At 47.1% G+C, this 18394-nt stretch overlaps 6 protein-coding genes across 6 annotated transcripts; 3 read left to right on the plus strand and 3 right to left on the minus strand.

Annotated features, from left to right (window-relative positions):
• Positions 1-965: 965 nt before the first annotated feature.
• C8R40DRAFT_1166721 (Cys/Met metabolism PLP-dependent enzyme-domain-containing protein) lies at positions 966-2995 on the minus strand (the record flags this gene model as incomplete). The annotated part of the gene is made up of 13 exons (XM_046230901.1): positions 966-1147; positions 1217-1532; positions 1595-1779; positions 1839-1935; positions 1996-2150; positions 2212-2230; positions 2301-2319; positions 2372-2499; positions 2555-2597; positions 2659-2684; positions 2742-2795; positions 2856-2916; positions 2970-2995. 13 exons carry the CDS (start codon positions 2993-2995, stop codon positions 966-968), a joined length of 1311 nt encoding a protein of 436 aa, XP_046090556.1.
• A 564-nt stretch (positions 2996-3559) lies between these two features.
• On the plus strand, positions 3560-4304 carry C8R40DRAFT_1035934 (Redoxin-domain-containing protein; the record flags this gene model as incomplete). Its single annotated transcript, XM_046223542.1, has 4 exons — positions 3560-3724; positions 3785-3918; positions 4006-4040; positions 4099-4304. 4 exons carry the CDS (start codon positions 3560-3562, stop codon positions 4302-4304), a joined length of 540 nt encoding a protein of 179 aa, XP_046090557.1.
• Positions 4305-4492: 188 nt separating this feature from the next.
• C8R40DRAFT_1086748 (uncharacterized protein) lies at positions 4493-4922 on the plus strand. Its single transcript, XM_046227352.1, has 2 exons — positions 4493-4762; positions 4823-4922. Exons 1-2 carry the CDS (start codon positions 4594-4596, stop codon positions 4870-4872), a joined length of 219 nt encoding a protein of 72 aa, XP_046090558.1. The 5' UTR covers positions 4493-4593; the 3' UTR covers positions 4873-4922.
• Positions 4923-5008: 86 nt separating this feature from the next.
• On the minus strand, positions 5009-6640 carry C8R40DRAFT_1086750 (uncharacterized protein). The gene is made up of 6 exons (XM_046227353.1): positions 6075-6640; positions 5896-6013; positions 5785-5846; positions 5704-5728; positions 5410-5623; positions 5009-5345 (listed from the first exon to the last, which is right to left on the minus strand). The coding sequence occupies exons 1-6, from the start codon at positions 6450-6452 to the stop codon at positions 5321-5323; spliced, it is 822 nt and encodes a 273-aa protein (XP_046090559.1). The 5' UTR covers positions 6453-6640; the 3' UTR covers positions 5009-5320.
• A 257-nt stretch (positions 6641-6897) lies between these two features.
• C8R40DRAFT_1166724 (uncharacterized protein) lies at positions 6898-14097 on the minus strand (the record flags this gene model as incomplete). Its single annotated transcript, XM_046230902.1, has 10 exons — positions 6898-6933; positions 6988-7058; positions 7112-7514; positions 7568-9442; positions 9493-11023; positions 11074-11252; positions 11314-11646; positions 11699-11887; positions 11946-13816; positions 13875-14097. The coding sequence occupies 10 exons, from the start codon at positions 14095-14097 to the stop codon at positions 6898-6900; spliced, it is 6711 nt and encodes a 2236-aa protein (XP_046090560.1).
• A 1912-nt stretch (positions 14098-16009) lies between these two features.
• On the plus strand, positions 16010-17731 carry C8R40DRAFT_992789 (uncharacterized protein; the record flags this gene model as incomplete). Its single annotated transcript, XM_046236741.1, has 4 exons — positions 16010-16361; positions 16458-16742; positions 17248-17486; positions 17546-17731. Coding segments are annotated over 4 exons (1062 nt in total), but the record flags the coding sequence as incomplete, so codon positions are not given.
• Positions 17732-18394: the final 663 nt, after the last annotated feature.

Consider the following 18394-nt stretch of genomic DNA (forward strand, 5'->3'; position numbering starts at 1 on the left):
TTTGAAATATTTACCCTATTTTCCAAAATGCTTGGAAGCGATAAATTAGAAAAAACCTACTGTATACCTAAGCCTATAGGGCTCTACTGGTTCTGGATCCTATCAACCAGACTGTTTCGATGCGCCGCACCAGTCAGCTCAACCGATCGATTGGTAAGTCGGAGGGTGAATACTAGTGAGTACTAGTCTCGAATTTAGCTACTTACAGTATGTTTATATAGAGATATGTGCATGAAATCAAAGGAAATGACCAGATTCGACTTGAAATGAATAGGCTTGAATAGATTACTGGATTTTGCCATTTGCAATCTTCAAAATCTTCGCGGGAGAAGCAGAGCTCTACCGTAGGTACTTAGATGGAGGAGGGCGAGACGACAGGACTCGTTCTTCCATGAGTAAGTCATAGTTCCCATTTTTTGAAATAGAAATCTCTTTTCTTTGTTTTCTTTAGATGTTGAAAGCTGAGAGAAGGATTGGCTCAGAATACCACGGCCAAACTAGCAGCGCCTATGATCAACAGGGTGAGTATGATTCAAAAATGAACGTGAACAAATGTATTGCCTTAAGTTGCTTCTCTTTTGGACACGAGATCAACATCGACATCAACGTCAGAGCATCGGTTGCAATCCATATCGAGAAGAATGGTCTTCCTCCATCTGCGTACCCTAGATGCTAAGTCTCGAGCATGAGCTCAATCATTTTCAATCACATACATACCATAAAACCTATTCAAACCGCGTTCAGTGACGGAGAATAAATAGGGAGTGATCGAATCTCATCGTGAGACGGTGGAATATCATTTTATCTGGATGGGGGGTTCTCTGGGGTTCAGTGGAAAAAACACTTGATTCTACTCTTAATTTAGCCTATTGGTATACTCTACACATCCACATTCCATTCATTTGCTCCTCCTTGATCAGTTTGACATTTATGGGATCGTTAAAAAAGCTTCAGGCCCCGATGAGTTATGGTTGCTCAAACGCAATCTTAAATCCGGCATCGAGATCAGCGATAATGTCCCGATAGTCTTCAATTCCAATGGAAACACGAATAAGGTCGGGAGGAACACCTGATTGCAGCTGTTCTACTTCCGTGAGTTGAGAGTGTGTCGTACTAGCAGGGTGGATGACGAGAGTCTTAGCGTCACCTGCAATAACAATCATCAAAGTTAGCAATTGCGCAAACATCCCAACATGTGTTCCTAGATTTCACTTACCAACGTTTGCTAGATTACTCGCCAATTTCAAGCTATCCACAAATTTACTCCCAGTAGCTGCATCACCATCGAGCCCAAAGCTTAGTATTCCGCCGAATACACCTGGCCTCAACAGTTTTTTCGCCGTCTCGTGCGATTTGTGCGATGTTAAGCCGAGATATGACACCCATTTGACGTTGGGGTGTTTTTCTAGGTACTGCGCGACGGCGAGAGCATTCGAAGAATGGCGTTCGCCGCGAAGAGAAAGAGTCTCAAGTCCTTGAAGAAGTAGGAAGGCAGCAAATGGCGAGAGGCAGGGGCCTACGTCTCGAAGGAACTATATTTCGAGAGAAAGTTCATTATGGAAGACTAGTAGAGTCAGTCCGAACTTTCACTCACCTCAGTTCGAACTTTGATACTGAATGCAGCTGGACCTAGATCCGCAAAAACTAAACCATGGTATCCTTCCGCGGGGTTTGTGAATCCTGGAAATTTGGGAGATTTCCAGTTGAACTTCCCGCCGTCAATAATAACGCCTCCAATAGTCGTGCCGTGGCCACCAATCCATTTGGTAGCACTGTGAACTAAGAAATCAAGGTGTGATCAGGTACGGCGAGGCAAAGAGATAGCGCCACTGATTTACCGACGATATCGGCACCATGGTCAAGAGGGCGGATGAGGTATCCTCCCATACCAAAAGTATTATCAACGACCAAAGGGATACCGTGTTTGTGAGCGATCTAGGTGGGTAGGAGATGGTAAGCGATGGTATTGAAACGCGATAAAGGAAAGAAAACTACCTCTGCAAGCACCGGAATATCGATAACATGATACTTTGGGTTTGTGATACTCTCGATATAGATTGCTTTCGTTTTTTCGTCAATGGCAGCGGCAAAGGCAGCAGGATCTGTTTCGGTAACGAATTTGGCATGAATCCCGTACTTCTTGAGGGTGACTGAATGCATAGAACTACAATCAGACATCATGAAGAACGTGAAAGAGATACAGGTAAGAACCTTTGAACTGGTTGTAAGTCTAATATTGATAGGAACAGTGGAAGAATGACTTTCAACATCCATTCAACGTGTAATTTTCGAAAACTTACTCCACCGTACAAAAATGAGCTAGGGACAGCCATCAATATTTCACTCGAAAATCAACTGGCATAGTGCGCACCTTGTAACAACATTGTCCCCAACATCTGCTAGAGCAGAAATGGCCAAAAATTGGGCAGCCTGGCCAGACGCTGTGGCTACAGCGCCAACACCGCCTTCAAGAGCAGCCATCCTGTTTTCAAACACATCCTAAAATACATCAGTTAGACCGACTATGCATGTTGTTTCGCAGTGTCTTACTAACCACTGTAGGATTTCCGATTCGGGAGTAGATGAATCCCGGAGTTCTAAAAATGATAGTGCACGTAAGAACTTGTCGTTAGACATGAGTTGATGACAGGTGCTTACTTCAAGCCGAAGAGGTCTGCACCGTGCTGGATAGATGAATAAGATTGAGATGCTTGCGTGTAGTTGAAGAGGAAGTCACGTACCGCGGAATCATTGAAAACGAAAGATGTCGTTGCATAGATAGGAACAGCGCGAGACTGGGAGTCTTGCAAGTCAGCTACCAGTCATAATCAATGAATTATGAAACATGAAGTTACATGGACGGCGGTATCTGGTGTCTGGCCGGCATGGACCATCAATGTGTCGAATTCAGGTGCTCTGACAATGCTTGTTAGTACAATACACGAACGTCTTTTTCTCGAAGGACCTACTTGTGGAACTGTTGCGAGTCAGCCATTTATGAAAAGGGAAAAGATGTGGTTCGGGATAAGAGGATGAATTCAGTCGCCTGACTCTTTAAGTTGGTGCGATGGCGTGCTTCTGCCTCTGTTCCGAATAGCAATCATCGCGCAATCACCAAGTCAATCGTGTAATTATCGATGAAATTCAAACGACGATATGAGGAGGAAGTGGCAGTCTTTCATGATTATGTTGAGAAGAAAGATAGAGGACTTTGAATTTCAGAAAAACAGAAGAACCAATGATGGCGCCGTTGATGTGACACAGAAGCCACCACGTGGTCATCAGATTTCGCTTCAGTGTCAAGTGACACTGACCGGCAACGGCTTCACGTACGTCGTAGATGGACACTCATCCTGCCGTCGACAAAGTTCTCGACTTGGAACTCAGTGTAACAGCTTTGACTGTGCCCTGGATACGTTCTTTTGTCCACGGTCATCTGTGTCGGTTAATGAATACCGAATGAAGTAGTGGGAGAGTAGCGATGAGTTTCCAACATTTTCTCATCGAGCAAACTGAGACTCTTTAAACCTCTACCACCACCGCTCACCCCCACTACAAGATGACTTCCATTATCACGACATCCGCCGAAGCTGCTCATTCTCTCGCCGTCTCGCTTCTGAGCAAGGCTCAAATTCAGCCTGGCGCGACCATTCCTGAACATCCCGTCAAGGAAACTACTCCAACCTCCTCAGCTCCACTAACATTCTCTGGGAAATCTGTGATTGTGCGTCTTATCTTTGCTTTTTTTCATCAAAACTGTCAGTTCATGTGTTCAACTCTTCAGGTGGGCGTTCCCGGTGCTTTCTCTGGAACCTGCACCGTTCAGATTCCGGGATATATCAATAATTACGACAAGTTCAAGGCTAAAGGTGTTAACGAAGTCTATGTTGTCGCTGTAAATGATGTCTTTGCGATGAAGTATGTTCAATTCCAAAATCTCTGCGAGTAGAATAGCAACTTCGCGCCCTACTCATCCGACGTTCCTGACTAATCCTACTTTTACAGGGCATGGAAGGAACATTTGGCTCCCACAGGGACAGGTCGGGTATACTGCACGATCTGTCTCCGTCCCAAGTTCTCACACGCATAGATTCACAGGTGTCCGTTTCATGGCAGACGACAAGGGTACCTTCACCAGTGCGCTTGGGTTGATGTTCGATGCCACGCCCAAGTTTGGTGCACCTCGCTCGAAGCGCTATGTCATCATTGCGGAGAACGACAAAGTCGAATCCATCTTCATTGAGGAGGATCCGTCGCAGGCTACAATTACCCGCGCGGAGACTGTGTTGTCCCACTTGACTTGATTGAATGCGTCGCAGTATCCCAAGGAAGAATTCCAGAACCGTTTGTATGTACGTTTCACTAGAGCCTCAAATGTATGACTGGATGTATTATCTTGCCACCTGTGTATCTGTGTTGTGCGGTTTGAACGACCAACAGGAAATTGTGTTCCACCTCACTCATATCTGAACAAGTCAATCGACAGCTGGATAGACCTCAAGGCGAACACAAATTATCGAGGTAAAGGAGCCGGTTAAGTAATCGAACAGGTTGAACCACTAAAGCACCGAATGCAAACGAACCAGCAATTTTATGAAATTTTTGTATATTCAACATCCGACTGTCAATCAAGAACTAGCTTCGCGTGCGATTGTGTCGGTGGACCATGCATGTCGTAACTTGGCGAAGTATGACTGGGAGCAAGTTTCCTATAAACTTTACCTTGTGACCTCTAGCAATGACCGACGTATAAAAAGGCGAAGTGCGTAGGTTACCGCCTGGTTATCGTCCCTACTATTAGCTCACTCCCGCAGAGTTACAGAGGAAGGAAACTATGTAATTGATTTCACAAATCGTATTCAGCCACTTTAGAGATTCTTTTAGCAGCCAGAGAACAAACGATGAAGAACATCTTGATCCGCTTCAGACCTCGCAGAATGTATGTAGTTATACACACCACGGAGAACGCCATAGTCAATGAACAATCCACACAGCGCGCTGCGTGTTGAAATTTTTTGTCAAATAACATATTCTTACTTGGTTCGTGATATAACAAATAACGATAACTTTAGAAAAGTATCAAAATGCCCACGAGCGGAGAAGGCACGGTATAATTTCATTGTAGATACCTGCCTGATTTGAGCCCATCGGGAGAGGTCATTTGGTGGATTGGTGGAAAAGATCTCTATACAGGCGCCTAACGAATACTCGACTTATAGTCTGCAGGTCGATTAAAAGATTCGAAGAGTTCTTCCAATCCGGCCTAGTCCAGTCAGTATTGATTAAGGATGGCCACCGGAAAATGCCCCCTAGTGTTAATTTACACATTTGCCAGGCGTCTTTCCCTGAAATGAACGTGAGGAAGGACATGGTGGCGTTCCGAAACCAATAGGAGAAAGTGAGGCTCACCCATTAGCATTCCCGAGGAGCTCCTCAAATCGAGTCCGAAACTTCTGCAACCGTTCGTCGTATGCATCCCCGGTTAGGTGTCCAAAATCCATATCGAAAGCCTTGCATTCTCGAATGAACTGATCAAGATCCTTGACACGTATGATTGAGAGCTCCGGCTCGTTTGACCCTCGAGCACGCGCAAGATAAGACGCGACCAGAGTAGATAATCCACCTTATGATCAGAAGGATAAAAATGGTATCGATGAGAAAAGCATAGTGACACGCAGAATGCACCAATATCACATAACCTACCAAGAACTGACACTGCGATAGATGTCTGACAGGAGGAATGTCTGATTAAATGGTAAAGGCCATGATTGCGTAGCGCCGCACCTGTTTTCCGGAGGTCGCGGCAGATATGGCTGTTGTTAACGCGCCGAGCAGTACTTGAAGACCTGCTGCAGGTTATTTTCGTTAATAACCGTCAATGCCGTTAATGCTCACCTATAGCTACATTGAGAGCAAATCCGGTCATCTTCGCTCTCAGAGCGTAGTTAGTGCGCTCTGCCTCCGCATTCTCTAAGGTCGGCAGTAATCGTTCCCCCACCGTTTTCGCCCGAGGCTACAGAAAGTTCCAACGTGTCAGCACAATTTCAGATCTTCAGGTGTTCATTTTTTACTACATTGGTCGTTGTCTCCTTGTGTTCTGGTTCAAGTGGAACTATCCAGTCGATGTTGGATCTCCGAGTGGGAGATTGTGCTGGCAGTGTTTCGAGTGTACGAGGTATTTCGGAGCGCCGAGCAGCATCGCCATTCCCTCGAGCAGCAGGTAGCGGAGGAAGTACAGAATTATGTCTGCTTTCGATTCCTCGAGAGGAGCTAGGAGCTGGATTTCCGTCTCCTTCTGTGAGGGTGTTAAAGTTGGTTGGTGATGTTCTCCGAGGCCCTTCGATTCCGAAGTCTGGAGATGAGGTGGAATGTCGTGATGGTTGAGACTCCTCGGGTTTTGTCAATTGAGAGCCAACTAGAGCAATTTGAGAGTTGACTTTGTGGAGATCCATGTAGAGCAACAGGCTGTTCACAATTATAAGGTGTAGTCTACAAAACGCTGCCGGGAGGTCTCCACGCGTGAACCGGGCGATTTCAGAATCGCGACATCTGAATCGTAATTCATGTTGTGTTATTGAGAGAGGCTTCGGAAAGAAACAGAATAGATATTTAGGACTTGTTGGAAGACATTCCCGTTGAGATTGAAAGAAGTCCGTGGGATTATTATAGACATCTGTCTTCCAGCCACCACAAGGCCTATTCGCCCTGGTTTGCCCCTCAATTTTGTCCTCAATTTGCCTCAATTGGTCTGCTTCTGAAGCTAGGTACTCATCCAATGAGAATCCTTCTACGAAGCACATACAATTAGCAATGTCCCAAAGCGTATCTACTGTATCTACTTTTGATTTATGTCTCCGTCTTAAATATAACGTACTACCTATGTTATTGGTAACTTCTCTAGCCCATAACGCTAGCAAGCAAAGCCATTCGAATCTGTACAGGTAAATTGAGCAAGACTCCATAGACATAGAGTCGAGATAGACTTACGAAAAGACCGTACCGCATTTGTCGGAAATACACCGCACGACGAGAATCGAAGTCGACTTCGGCATCAATTTCTACACAAACTATTTCAGTAGCCGTTTTACCTTCTTATTCGAAAGAAAATCACCATTGACTCGTGGAAGAGGATGCATGACAATCATTTCCTCCTTCGCTCTGGACAATACTGCGTGATCGACACGATATGCATCCTTCACCTGCTGCCATTCGACCTCCGTCTCAAACCTTTCTTTCTGAACCCGTGTCACGTATAATACATCAGTATCGGCGAGGACTTCATCCAGAGATTCGCACTGATGTACCGGAACGCCAGCTTTTCGAGCGGCAGATACTACACCGGAAGGCATGGCCAAAGACGGTGGCGACACAAAGTTGAGACGAACTTGATACAAACACAATAGCTTCACCAAACTGTGGACTGTTCGTCCATTCTTGAGATCCCCAAGCAGTGTGATAGTCCGCCCGTTCACGGTACCAAGTTCCGAACGGATCGTGTAAACATCAAGTAAAGCCTAACAAAACTCCATGAGACTTCTTGATAACGATTTGAATAAACAGAACTCACTTGTGTAGGGTGCTCACCAACCCCATCACCAGCATTGATTATCGGTACGGGAGAGAACTTCGCAGCCGTCTGAGCACTCCCTACATCAGGATGCCGGATGACGATGGCATCTCCATAACATCCCAACGTCCTAATTGTGTCTGGTAGAGACTCCCCTTTAACAACTGACGAGCTATCCGCAGTTATCTGTACCACCTGGCCGCCACAGCGTTTCATGGCTGCGTCAAAAGAGGAGCTAGTACGAGTCGATGGCTCGTAGAATGCTGTGCATAAAACTTTGCCCTTCAGTATGTCAAGAGTTCCGTTTCGTTCGACTTGTAGACGCATCTCATGCGCGAGGGAGAAGAGATCATACATATCCCGGTGGGTGAATTGTTTGACCGAGAGAATATGACGCCGGTAGAATGAGGGGTGAGGTTGAATCGACGTAAAGTGCTTCTGGCTGTGAGTCAGTGGCCCGTACATCAAAGATCCGCCAGCCTGAGACTGAGTCACAGAAGTTGTAGACACCAGATGGTCGGATGGTTTAAGGGCGGGAGAGGGAGGTACAACAGCGCTTAAGCCATGACTAATAGTGGCGCTGGAAATGTCCTTGCCCAAGGGAGTTTGGGAGAGGGAGCCATCAAGGAAGGAGGTTTGACCATGAACAATCACCCGATGGATAGCACCAGACACGAGTGTTTGTCCTAAAGGCGACCAACATGAAGGACGTGTCACGAAGGGGGCCTGCCGACCGAGCACTACCTCGACATGAGTCTGGGCCTGCTCGGGAAGACCAAATATCTGGACCGGGTTATCATGCAGGCGAGTAGTGATATCCTGCAAGGATAGCCGGCCTTCAGTGACAGCAGTAAGTAGTAGGGGAAGTGCCTCCTCCATCCCAGAAGCCGCAGAGCCAACCTCGTTAATCTCAACGGCCATCTTGTAGGGTGAGCTACCTACGGAGAAAGCATCAATCAAGTCAAGCTTCTTCCACAAGGCCTTTTGATCTTCAAGGGATGACAAGAATGGAGCCAAAGGAAATTGTTCGCGTGTAAAGAAAAGAGAGTACACCGAAACGTCGCACGTCACTTTGAGATTCTTGGCTTTGCTCAAAGAGATTAAAAGCACGTCGTCGATAGTTTGCACATCGGTGACATGGATGGATCTACTATGTAGGCTAGCAAGGAGGAGCAAAGATGCAAGGTCCGAACCCTTGGCATCTGTAATAATAGGTTTTTCCGTAGGCCAAGAGCTAAAGTGGGCAGCGACAGCAGACAAAGGAATGGGTTTGTTGGCGATACGGAAAGGAATGAATAGAGCTTTGGCGTCTGCTTTAAGTTCTTCATCGAAGACATGAACGTTATCGGCGGATGCAGACAAACTCAGTGCAAAATTGCAGTAGGCGGACCCGAGGACGTTTGCCTTCGCCACCTCGAGGGTCGCACGATCGACTATTCCATTGTCCTGAGCTTGTGGGATAATAATGGAGGTTGTGAACCCGGCGCTAATTGAGGCGCGGGTCGCATCGATGAAGTCTTGACTATTTGGTACAGCAAGTCCTGGAACAAAGGCCGCGACGTTTACCAAGCCAGGGAACGTATGTGTGCGATGCGAGCTCTTGGAATCAACACTAGACACGTCGAGTGGTAGTTTCCGCACCAAGGCCTCGGCTAACATCTTCGCGTTTTTGACGTTGGTGATCAAGGGTATGGCAAAATCGACGGCCATACGACGAGTATGATAACCCTTGCTCGTATAGCTGGCGGGGCGGCGGTAATGATTTTTGGATGGTAAATTGATGTACATGTCGATGAGGTTATTTGCAAGGTGCTGAGTGAGTGAATATTCAGACTTTTGCGCGTCCCGACTGTCATCTCCCAACGTCTCGAGGTACTGAGCAGCAAATCAGGCCATGAAATATAATTGATGATATTGTTGCATACCTTGCAAGAAACATTGTGCTCTGTCAGGAAGTCGGCAGTTCCAGATGTAGCGAAGATATTGTACCCTGCAGCACTCAGTCTTTGCACAGAAGGTAAAAGCTCAAGCTTCTCTCGATAGCTACCAATCGAGAACAGTATATTTTTCTTTGGAGGAACGATCCCGGTCGAGATGAGAGCTTTTAGATAAGCTTCGTATTTATCTTTGCCGAAGCAGGCGACCTCGCCCGTAGAAGCCATCTCAACACCGAGAACAGGATCGGCTCCTGAAAGCCTACTGAAGCTGAACTGCGGAACCTTGACACCGACGTAATCAGAAGGCATGCCAGCGTCTGGGTATGGCTCAACCGGAATTCCGAGCATAACTTTGGTGGCCATTTCGATCGCGTCTATGCCAGTGACTTTGGAGACGAAAGGGAAGGAACGAGCTGCTCGAAGATTACATTCAATGACTTTGATCTCGTTGTTTTTGGCGATGAACTGAATGTTATATGGTCCGGTAACATTGAGCGCATTACCGATTTTGGCAGTGGCCTCTTCGATTTGACGAACTGTTTGTGGGTCTAAATCTTGAGGAGGGTGGATCAAAGTGGCATCTCCAGAATGTACACCGGCGTTCTCGACGTGCTCGGAAATGTAATGCATGATCAGTTTCCCATCCTTGGCGACAGCATCCATTTCGATCTCCTTAGCTTGTTCAATGTACTTTGTGATGACAACAGGGTGATCGCGCGAGACAGCCGTGGCTTGTGTGAGGTAATTGGCTAGGTCATCTCCGGTGGACACAACGTTCATAGCAGCACCCGAAAGCACATACGAAGGCCTGACTAGAACCGGGTAGCCGACTTTTTCACAAAAAGCCTCTGCCTCCTCGAAGCTGGTCAGCTCTTTCCATAACGGTTGGTCGACACCTATCTCGTCCAGAAGACGGGAGAACTTGAACCTATTTTCAGCAGTATCGATCATTTCCGGAGATGTTCCGTATATTTTGACATTCTGTCGGTACAGGGGAAGAGCAATATTGTTCGGCGTCTGGCCTCCCATGGACAGGATGACACCTCGCGCCTGCTCCGTGTCGTATATGTCGAGGATGGTCTCCAAGCTGATATTCTCAAAGTACAAGCGGTCGGCTTCGTCGTAATCCGTACTGACGGTTTCTGGGTTGTAGTTGACCATGACTGTCGGCAGACCTTGATCTCGGAGTGTTCGAATAGCTCGGACAGCACACCAGTCGAATTCGACGGAAGAACCAATCCGGTAGACGCCAGACCCAAGAACCATCACTCCGCGCTCTTCAAACGTAATATCGTTCTCGATGGCATTGTAAGTCGTGTAGAGATAATTAGTGAAGGCGGGGAATTCGGCGGCAACGGTATCGATCTGCTTGACAAAGGGTGCAATTCCGAGCTCTTGGCGGAGGCGCCGAACGGCAAGCTCTGTCGAACCTAGACAGCTTGCTAATTGACGGTCACAAAATCCAAGCTGCTTTGAACGACGTAAGTCATCCGTGGTGATAGTGTTTATATTGAGGCCCCTGCGAAACAAAAATTGGTATACAGATAAAGTTCGGTTGGCGAAACATACATGAGATAAGTTTCCGTTTGAAAAATATGATGTAACTTCGTCAAGAACCACTTGTCGATATTGGTCATTTTCCAGATTTTGTCAACGCTGTATCCACGATGGAAGGCCGTAGAGATGGCGAAGATGCGCTTGTCCGTAGGATTGACCAATTCCTCGTCAATATCCTCGACGTAATCGTTCTGAAATACATCGCAAAAGAGTAAGTAAATCCTACCCCAGGGCTATATCAGGCAAACGTACCTGGGCAAACCCGGAGAACTGGTCGTCGATAGCTCGAATAGCTTTTTGGAATGTCTCCTCGAATGTTCGCCCGATACTCATTACCTCGCCCACGCTCTTCATGCTACTGCTCAACAGGCGACTGACGCGATTGAACTTTTTCAGATCCCACCGAGGTATTTTGACCACCACATAGTCTAAACTAGGTTCGAAGCAAGCGCTCGTTACTTTTGTCACTGAGTTTCTGATTTCGTTAAGTGGTATACCAAGACCGAGCTTGGCAGCGATGAAAGCTAGTGGATATCCCGTGGCTTTCGAGGCGAGAGCGGAAGATCGAGAGAGACGAGCGTTGACCTATAGAATGCATGAATAGGCAACGACGGACAGAAATTAACACAGGCTTTACCTCGATGATACAATACTCTTGAGATTCTGGATTCAACGCATACTGGATGTTGCACTCTCCGACGACTCCGAGATGCCGAATGACGTTGACCGCCGTCGTTCGTAGCATGTTGTAGTCAGAGTCCGACAAAGTTTGCGAAGGTGCGATGACTATGGAGTCGCCGGTATGGATACCAAGTGGATCGAAATTCTAAAATGCAGAGAGAAAAATGAGAAACTAGGAAGCACTCAGATGTTAAGGGACTTACCTCCATGTTACAAACGGTGATACAATTGTCCCTGCAATCTCGAACGACCTCGTACTCGATTTCCTTCCACCCCTTCATACTTTTTTCCACCAGAACTTGAGGACTAGTAGCAAAAGCTTTCCTACAAAGAGCCTTCAACTGTTCAGCATTCTGCGCAAACCCAGAACCAAGTCCTCCGAGAGCATACGCCGCTCGAACAATAACGGGGAATCCAATCGCGTTGGCGGCGGTTATCGCTTCGTCCTGATTAGTGGCGGTGAAGCTCTTCGCGCACTTCTCGCCGATCTCTTCCATAGCGCTGGCGAACAATTGCCTGTCCTCCGTGGTGATAATAGTGTCGATCGGTGTTCCAAGAACCTGAACTCCGAGCTCAGCAAATTCATCCTTGAGCTTGATTCCAACATTCAGCGCGGTTTGTCCTCCGAAGGTCACGTAAATACCGTCTGGTTTCTCGTACTTGATGATCTTTCGCACGAATTCGGGTGTAACAGGGAGGAAGTAGACTTTATCCGCTAATCCCTTGGAGGTGGCGATCGTAGCAATGTTGGGATTCACCATGATGGTGTAGATGCCTTCTTCCTTTAGAGCCTTAATGGCTTGCGATCCAGAGTAGTCGAATTCGCCAGCTTGACCGATTGACAAACCCCCAGAACCAAGAATGATCACTTTACTGACTTTGGCCCTCGGAATGCGCTTGTCGTTTTCCTCTTTTTTGCCACCGGGCATGGAAATGGGAACGAGAGAGTTTGTGGCGGCACAATCAACAATGTTCTTGATGAAAACATCAAATAGGAATTCAGTGTCGCGTGGACCAGGAGTGGACTCGGGGTGAAATTGGACGGAGAAGAATGGTTTATCTACACAGTAGATACCCTCATTACTGTTATCGTTGGCATTTCGGAAGAGCTCTTTCCACCCTGAAGGAAGGGTGTCGGTATCAACCTGGAAACCGTGATTTTGACTGGTGATGTAGCATCTACCAGAAAGTGCGTCGGTGCAAGGAATGTTGTGCCCACGATTTCCGTACTTCATCTTCGACGTGGTAGCCCCGGCAGCAAGCGCCATCAGCTGATGACCGAGACAGATGCCGAAGATGGGTCGGTCGGCGCGTTCCATGGCGCGAGAAAGGCGCGCAATCGTCTCTGTTACCATGGTTGGATCTCCGGGACCATTAGACACGAAAAGACCGTCATAGGGTTCCGATTCAGAGAGAAAATCGTAGTTCCATGGTAGAATCTTGAGTTCAACACCACGATTAATGAAGCACCTGATCTGGTTGTATTTCATCCCAACATCGAGTACGAGGACGCGGACAGGACGCCCGGAGGGATGAAGTAAAGGTGTGCCAAGCGCTTTGTAGAAACGCGGCTCGGTGATGGAAACAGCAGCAACAAGATTAGTTCGGTTAGGATCCGAGAACGGAATGTCAAGATAGTCCTCTCTCCAGGAGGAGCGAGAATTTGGCGATGAGGCTCTCGATGGAGCCGCGGATGGCGGCGGATTAATAGCAAGTCTCCGACCTGCATGAGCTCCGGGGTTTCTTGCCAGCAATTTACCGAGCATAGATCCTTTTTCTCGGATCTTTTTAGTCAGGACACGGGTGTCGACGCCGTATATAGCAGGGACCCCGTTCTCCTTTAGCCATGCAGCCAAGGACGATTTCGCGAGGAAGTGACTGAATTCTTTTGAGTAATAGCCAACCACAAGGGCGGCAATATGTATACGAGACGACTCAAACTCAAGAGGAAGGTCATCAAGGGGATTGGCAGGTCGTTGTGGAACTCCATAATTCCCAATCAAGGGATATGTAAGAACGAGGATCTGGCCTTCATACGAGGGATCGGTCAACGATTCCGTGTAGCCAACCATTCCTGAAAAAAATTATCCTCAACAACGACTAAAATTTTCAAGAGATCGCACTGAACGCACCGGTCTGAAAAACACATTCTCCAGTGATACTTTTTCCTTCGGCACCAAAACTGATACCTCGGTATGCTGATCCGTCAGAAAGCTCTAGAACGGCGTCAACATCAGCGTCTGACGATGTTATTCCAGCACTAGCGACCGGAGTTGGAATTTTTTGCGAGAAATTACTGGTACCGCGCGTTAAAGAAGGTCTGGCAGAAGCGTCAGAGGGAGTGAAAAGGGCCATGATATAAATTTTGGATGTATTGGAGGATAGTTGTCAGTCTTGCTTCCTCTCGGCCTACGATGTGCTGGCGATTGAAAAGCGTAGGCTGAGAGGAAGAAGAAGAAAAAAGATCCGTGCCTTGCACTGTTATGATAAGCCTTCCGGCGCTTGTTTGGAAATAAAATTCAACACCGCCACTGGCGCAACCTTTGCACATCCACCCGTACTTGCCTTTTATGTATCCTGGCGTTGCTGTGAGATTGGAGACGAAATTTAACGAACGATCACGCCGCAGCAAGTACCGATTGAATTTGCTCAGTTTCGCGTATACATACTACTTTACCAAACAATAAAACATTGGACAAGGGGAAATTTTTTGAAACGCGACGGTTGAAAGGCAGACATGTGGGCCACCAGAAAATGGCGCGAACCGGCACACCGGGACGCGTCTTCCCACAACATGTGGCGCGGGTATTGTCACCTCGTACAAACCTCGTACTTATCGGACGTTGGATCCCTTTCAACCACGTACACCTCAGAGATGTTCTTCCCTTCCTGTAGTCTGCATCCCACGCGATTGAGCCCCTGTAATGATCATTCGAAATAAAATCCGTTCGTTCTACAGGATAGTCTGGTCTTCCAAACTTTCAGTACTTCGGGTTCAATCCTCGATATCGGTTGGTTTCAACGCCGTCGTTCCTTCAATTGTCTTTATCGATAGAACAGTGGAAGGAGCTTTGCTGATGAGTTGCAAATGTGGTATTCCCATCATCAGAATGACATTCATCACTAACTTCTAAGTATCAACATCTTTCACTCTTTTGCTACCTCTGTGAAATCCTCAGTTTTTATCCTATATTTGGCAATACTCAATGAGAATCTGAGTTTGACTTCCGTTTGGTAAGTTCTTCTCTGTGTCCTTTCATATTTCTGCTCTTCCAGTTCCTCGCTATCTCGGCCATTCACTAGGGTTCTTCTGTTGGAAGTAACTTTTGTGAGTGTGTTCCGCTACCTTCTTGTTTCTGGGCTGATATAATGTGTACAGACTACTGTCCCAGATAATATCGTGCGCGCCATAAATCCATGGCGCAGATTGGCGCGGAATAGGAGCCAACTGGCGCGAAGTAATCTCACGCGCCATCTCAGCCTGGCGCGGAATGGCGCGGAATGTGGCGCGGTGAATTGGCAATGCTCGGACATTGAACCGGAGGTGAATTGGCGATGCTCGGACCTGAAAATGGAAGAGGGTTCCGATGGTCATCGACTTTTTTCTTTACTTTTTATCAAGACATTGGTGATTTTGCATGGTAATGTCTCTCTATTGTTGATTCACTTCGTGGCTCAATCATATGCTCACAGCCTTTACCACAAACTGAAACCTGTGACAATCCCCTGCAGTCCTCTGCGACTCATCGATTGCTTCCTCTAAGATCAGCTGCTGTCAATCCGTCGGTTTCAGCTCCTACATCAAGTCCTTTAGCCCAGGCCACTCTTGAAGGTTTGTTCCCATTCTCATTCCGTTGTTCTATTCATTGATTTGTATTCTCAGAACATATCAAGTCAGGCTTGTTACTTCCCATCTTTTCCGATGCAGGTGAATACATCTGGTGAATTATGTCTACCTGCCTTTCACGACTTGATAAAATTGCAGGCCAAATTCGAGGGTACATGATACCTTCGGCTCCTCAACCTCTGGGTAGACCTTCAATGGTTGCTTGTGCGTCACCTTCTATCACATCTTTCTTCCATGTATTTACATTTATCTCCGTCAGCACTTCATCCCTATCCTGTACAAGTACCACCGATGTCCTCTTCCCTATCAATGATGCCTGTTCCTGCCGTTCCAATCAACGCCGCCACCACTGCTACCACTTGTCAGCCTATTCATTCAAGCATGAATCAGAGAGAGCACTCGTCGGAATTCCATAAACGCTGGTCTGGCTGGCCAGACGGAGATGTAGAATTCGATGTTGACTGGGCCACATTCTTTGCATCGAAGGAGTTAGGGGTTCATTGGAGTTACCGTTCACGTGGAATTAAAGGAGGGTCAATCGCTGCTTTGAACTGGCAAGAAGGATTGACAACAGAGCGTAAATGTCAAGGTGTCTTTGCTTGTGATACTTGTAAGATTAGGAAACTCCGAGCACCCACTCGTGACGACAAAATCTCTGCAATGAAAGTGAATCCTCCTGTCTGCTCAGTATGTGGAGGATATATGGTCCATTACAGTTGTGCAGTCAGATCGAGGTTGTACAAGTGGCGAGATGGAGTTCACTATGTGAACGGTGGAAGCCATGACCATGGACGCCCCGACCAGGTCTTGCATCTGACTGCTCAACAAGAATTCGATTTCATTGATCTCGTCCGCCGTCATCCACAAGCAACCCCTTCTGCCCTTGCCTATGGTGTATCTGGTCCAGATGGACGTCCAGATGTTGCAGCACATGAAATCGCTCAACCTTTAATCAACCCGGACCGTGTTGCAAAAGAGGCACGTATTGTCCAAAATGTTCTTCGGGGACAACATGGTGCTTCCGGTGAAGCATCTGATTTTTTCCAAAAGTTAAAAGATTTCAGAGCTGAACATCCCGACTTCATTCTCTGTGCGCAAGTTGACCCAGTCGGCATCGTATCAGTGGCATCTCCATGGATGCGAGCCCGCTTTGGTGAACTGTCTCAGTTTACAGATGATGCAGTCAACGGAATTGTTGTCATATGCATGCAATTCACCCCATACGCTTCCCGGCCCGGCCCGGAGCGGCCGGACTTCGGAGTAATTACCTTGTGACTTATTTATTATTCCGAGCTTTCATCGAGGTCTTATGACTACTGTATTTGGGATGTATATAAGCTAGAATACTTTGTACGTTGTAGTCAAGCTTGAAATCAAGTGTACCATCCTATCCCAGTCTTTAATATCTTCTTTACCCTTTGCTTCCGGACTCCCGGATCATCAGGAACCCCATTTAGGCTGCTCATACCAATCTTGCACTCTTGCCATTATATTCCCGGGGACACCAACAGTGTGTGAAGGGTGTTGCTAATAGCTTCACCGACGTCCCACTCCCAGTGTGTACTACAGGCCAATACTCCGTTCCGGACCTCGGAATTATCCCGGGCCATTCCCGGGCCAGATCCGGCCTCAGAACCTCTATAGCTATTGACCTGTAGGCACGGTCTTGTCAATTGTCTCCGATGCTGCTCATGGATTTTGGAAGAAACGTACCGATCTTCTGATCATTAGCTCAGTATACAATGAACGCTTACGGTGCTGGACACCTGGGATATTCTCCTATGCAGATGGGGCCACTAGCGAGCATTACCGTCGACACTTTCTCGCAGCTAATCAAATTGTAGTGGAGCAGTTGGAGCAGGCTAAAATACTTTTATCTGATGATAAACTTTTGACAGTAAGACTCTGCATTCTAATCAGTATAGTGTCCCTAATGCTAACTTCCAAATATCATAGATCATCGACTTTTCGCAAGCAGAACGAGAGGGATGGATCGAAGCCTTTGTTGACATCTGGACTTCAATCCCAAGTGACACTCGGACTCCAGAACAGCTTCGGGAAAGAGCTCAGGAATTGTTGAAGGGATGTCGGGAACACTATCGTGCATCTGTCTCCCGCATTAAGAAGATGATCGGTGTTGTTGGAAACTCTGGCAACCATTTTGAAAACTTAGCACTGGGTCTCCTTGACTTGTCAAGCTCGAAGGAATTTCAACAGCATGTAGGCGAGCTTCGTGCATCTTTTCCTCTTGCAAATGGCTGGATTGCATGGTGGATACGCGAGGAGCATGCATCAATGCTGTTCAAGAGTCAACGGCGCATGGAACCGGCACTCTGGTCCTCAATGCCGGATACTACAAATGCAGAGGAGGCAATGCACTGGCGCCTGTATACAGCACAGGGGAAAAATCACACGCTCTTCACAGGTCTACAGGCCCTTCACACAGTAGCAAAACACTTTCATGCCCTATATGATGCAGTTCTGAGTATATCAATTACATTTTGATCTAGAGATTTTGCTCACTTTCATACTAGGCAATCAGAGAGTACGATATGGACAACCTGAACCCCATAAACGAATCAAAGAGCGGACTGGCACAACACATCCTGGACGTGTGCCACAGGGTTTCAGGTCTACTGACTCGAGATCTGGAAATGATGGTCGCCCGCCAGATACAGCTAGTGAGCTCATAGGGAAACTGAAGGGCTCATCATATCAAGGAAAGCTAACACAGTACTTTCGGATTCGGGGAGCACCAAGCTATGCTTGGGATCGGAATTCTTGCTGGCTTGATACAACTCTTCA

The sequence above is a fragment of the Lentinula edodes genome, assembly GCF_021015755.1.
Source record: "Lentinula edodes strain Le(Bin) 0899 ss11 chromosome Unknown C8R40scaffold_4, whole genome shotgun sequence".
Taxonomy (NCBI): Eukaryota; Fungi; Basidiomycota; class Agaricomycetes; order Agaricales; family Omphalotaceae; genus Lentinula; species Lentinula edodes.

Excerpts from the sequence above, each read along its gene's own strand:
- C8R40DRAFT_1086748 (XM_046227352.1), top strand. The coding sequence starts at position 4,594 with ATGAAATTTTTGTATATTCAACATCCGACTGTCAATCAAGAACTAGCT. Across the intron at positions 4,763-4,822 it reads CCGACGTATAAAAAGGCGAA|AGGAAGGAAACTATGTAATT; the intron begins GTGCGTAGGTTA and ends GCAGAGTTACAG.
- C8R40DRAFT_1086750 (XM_046227353.1), bottom strand. The coding sequence starts at position 6,452 with ATGGATCTCCACAAAGTCAACTCTCAAATTGCTCTAGTTGGCTCTCAA. Across the intron at positions 5,847-5,895 it reads TGCTCTCAATGTAGCTATAG|GTCTTCAAGTACTGCTCGGC; the intron begins GTGAGCATTAAC and ends AACCTGCAGCAG. Across the intron at positions 5,346-5,409 it reads CTCCTCGGGAATGCTAATGG|GGAAAGACGCCTGGCAAATG; the intron begins GTGAGCCTCACT and ends CGTTCATTTCAG.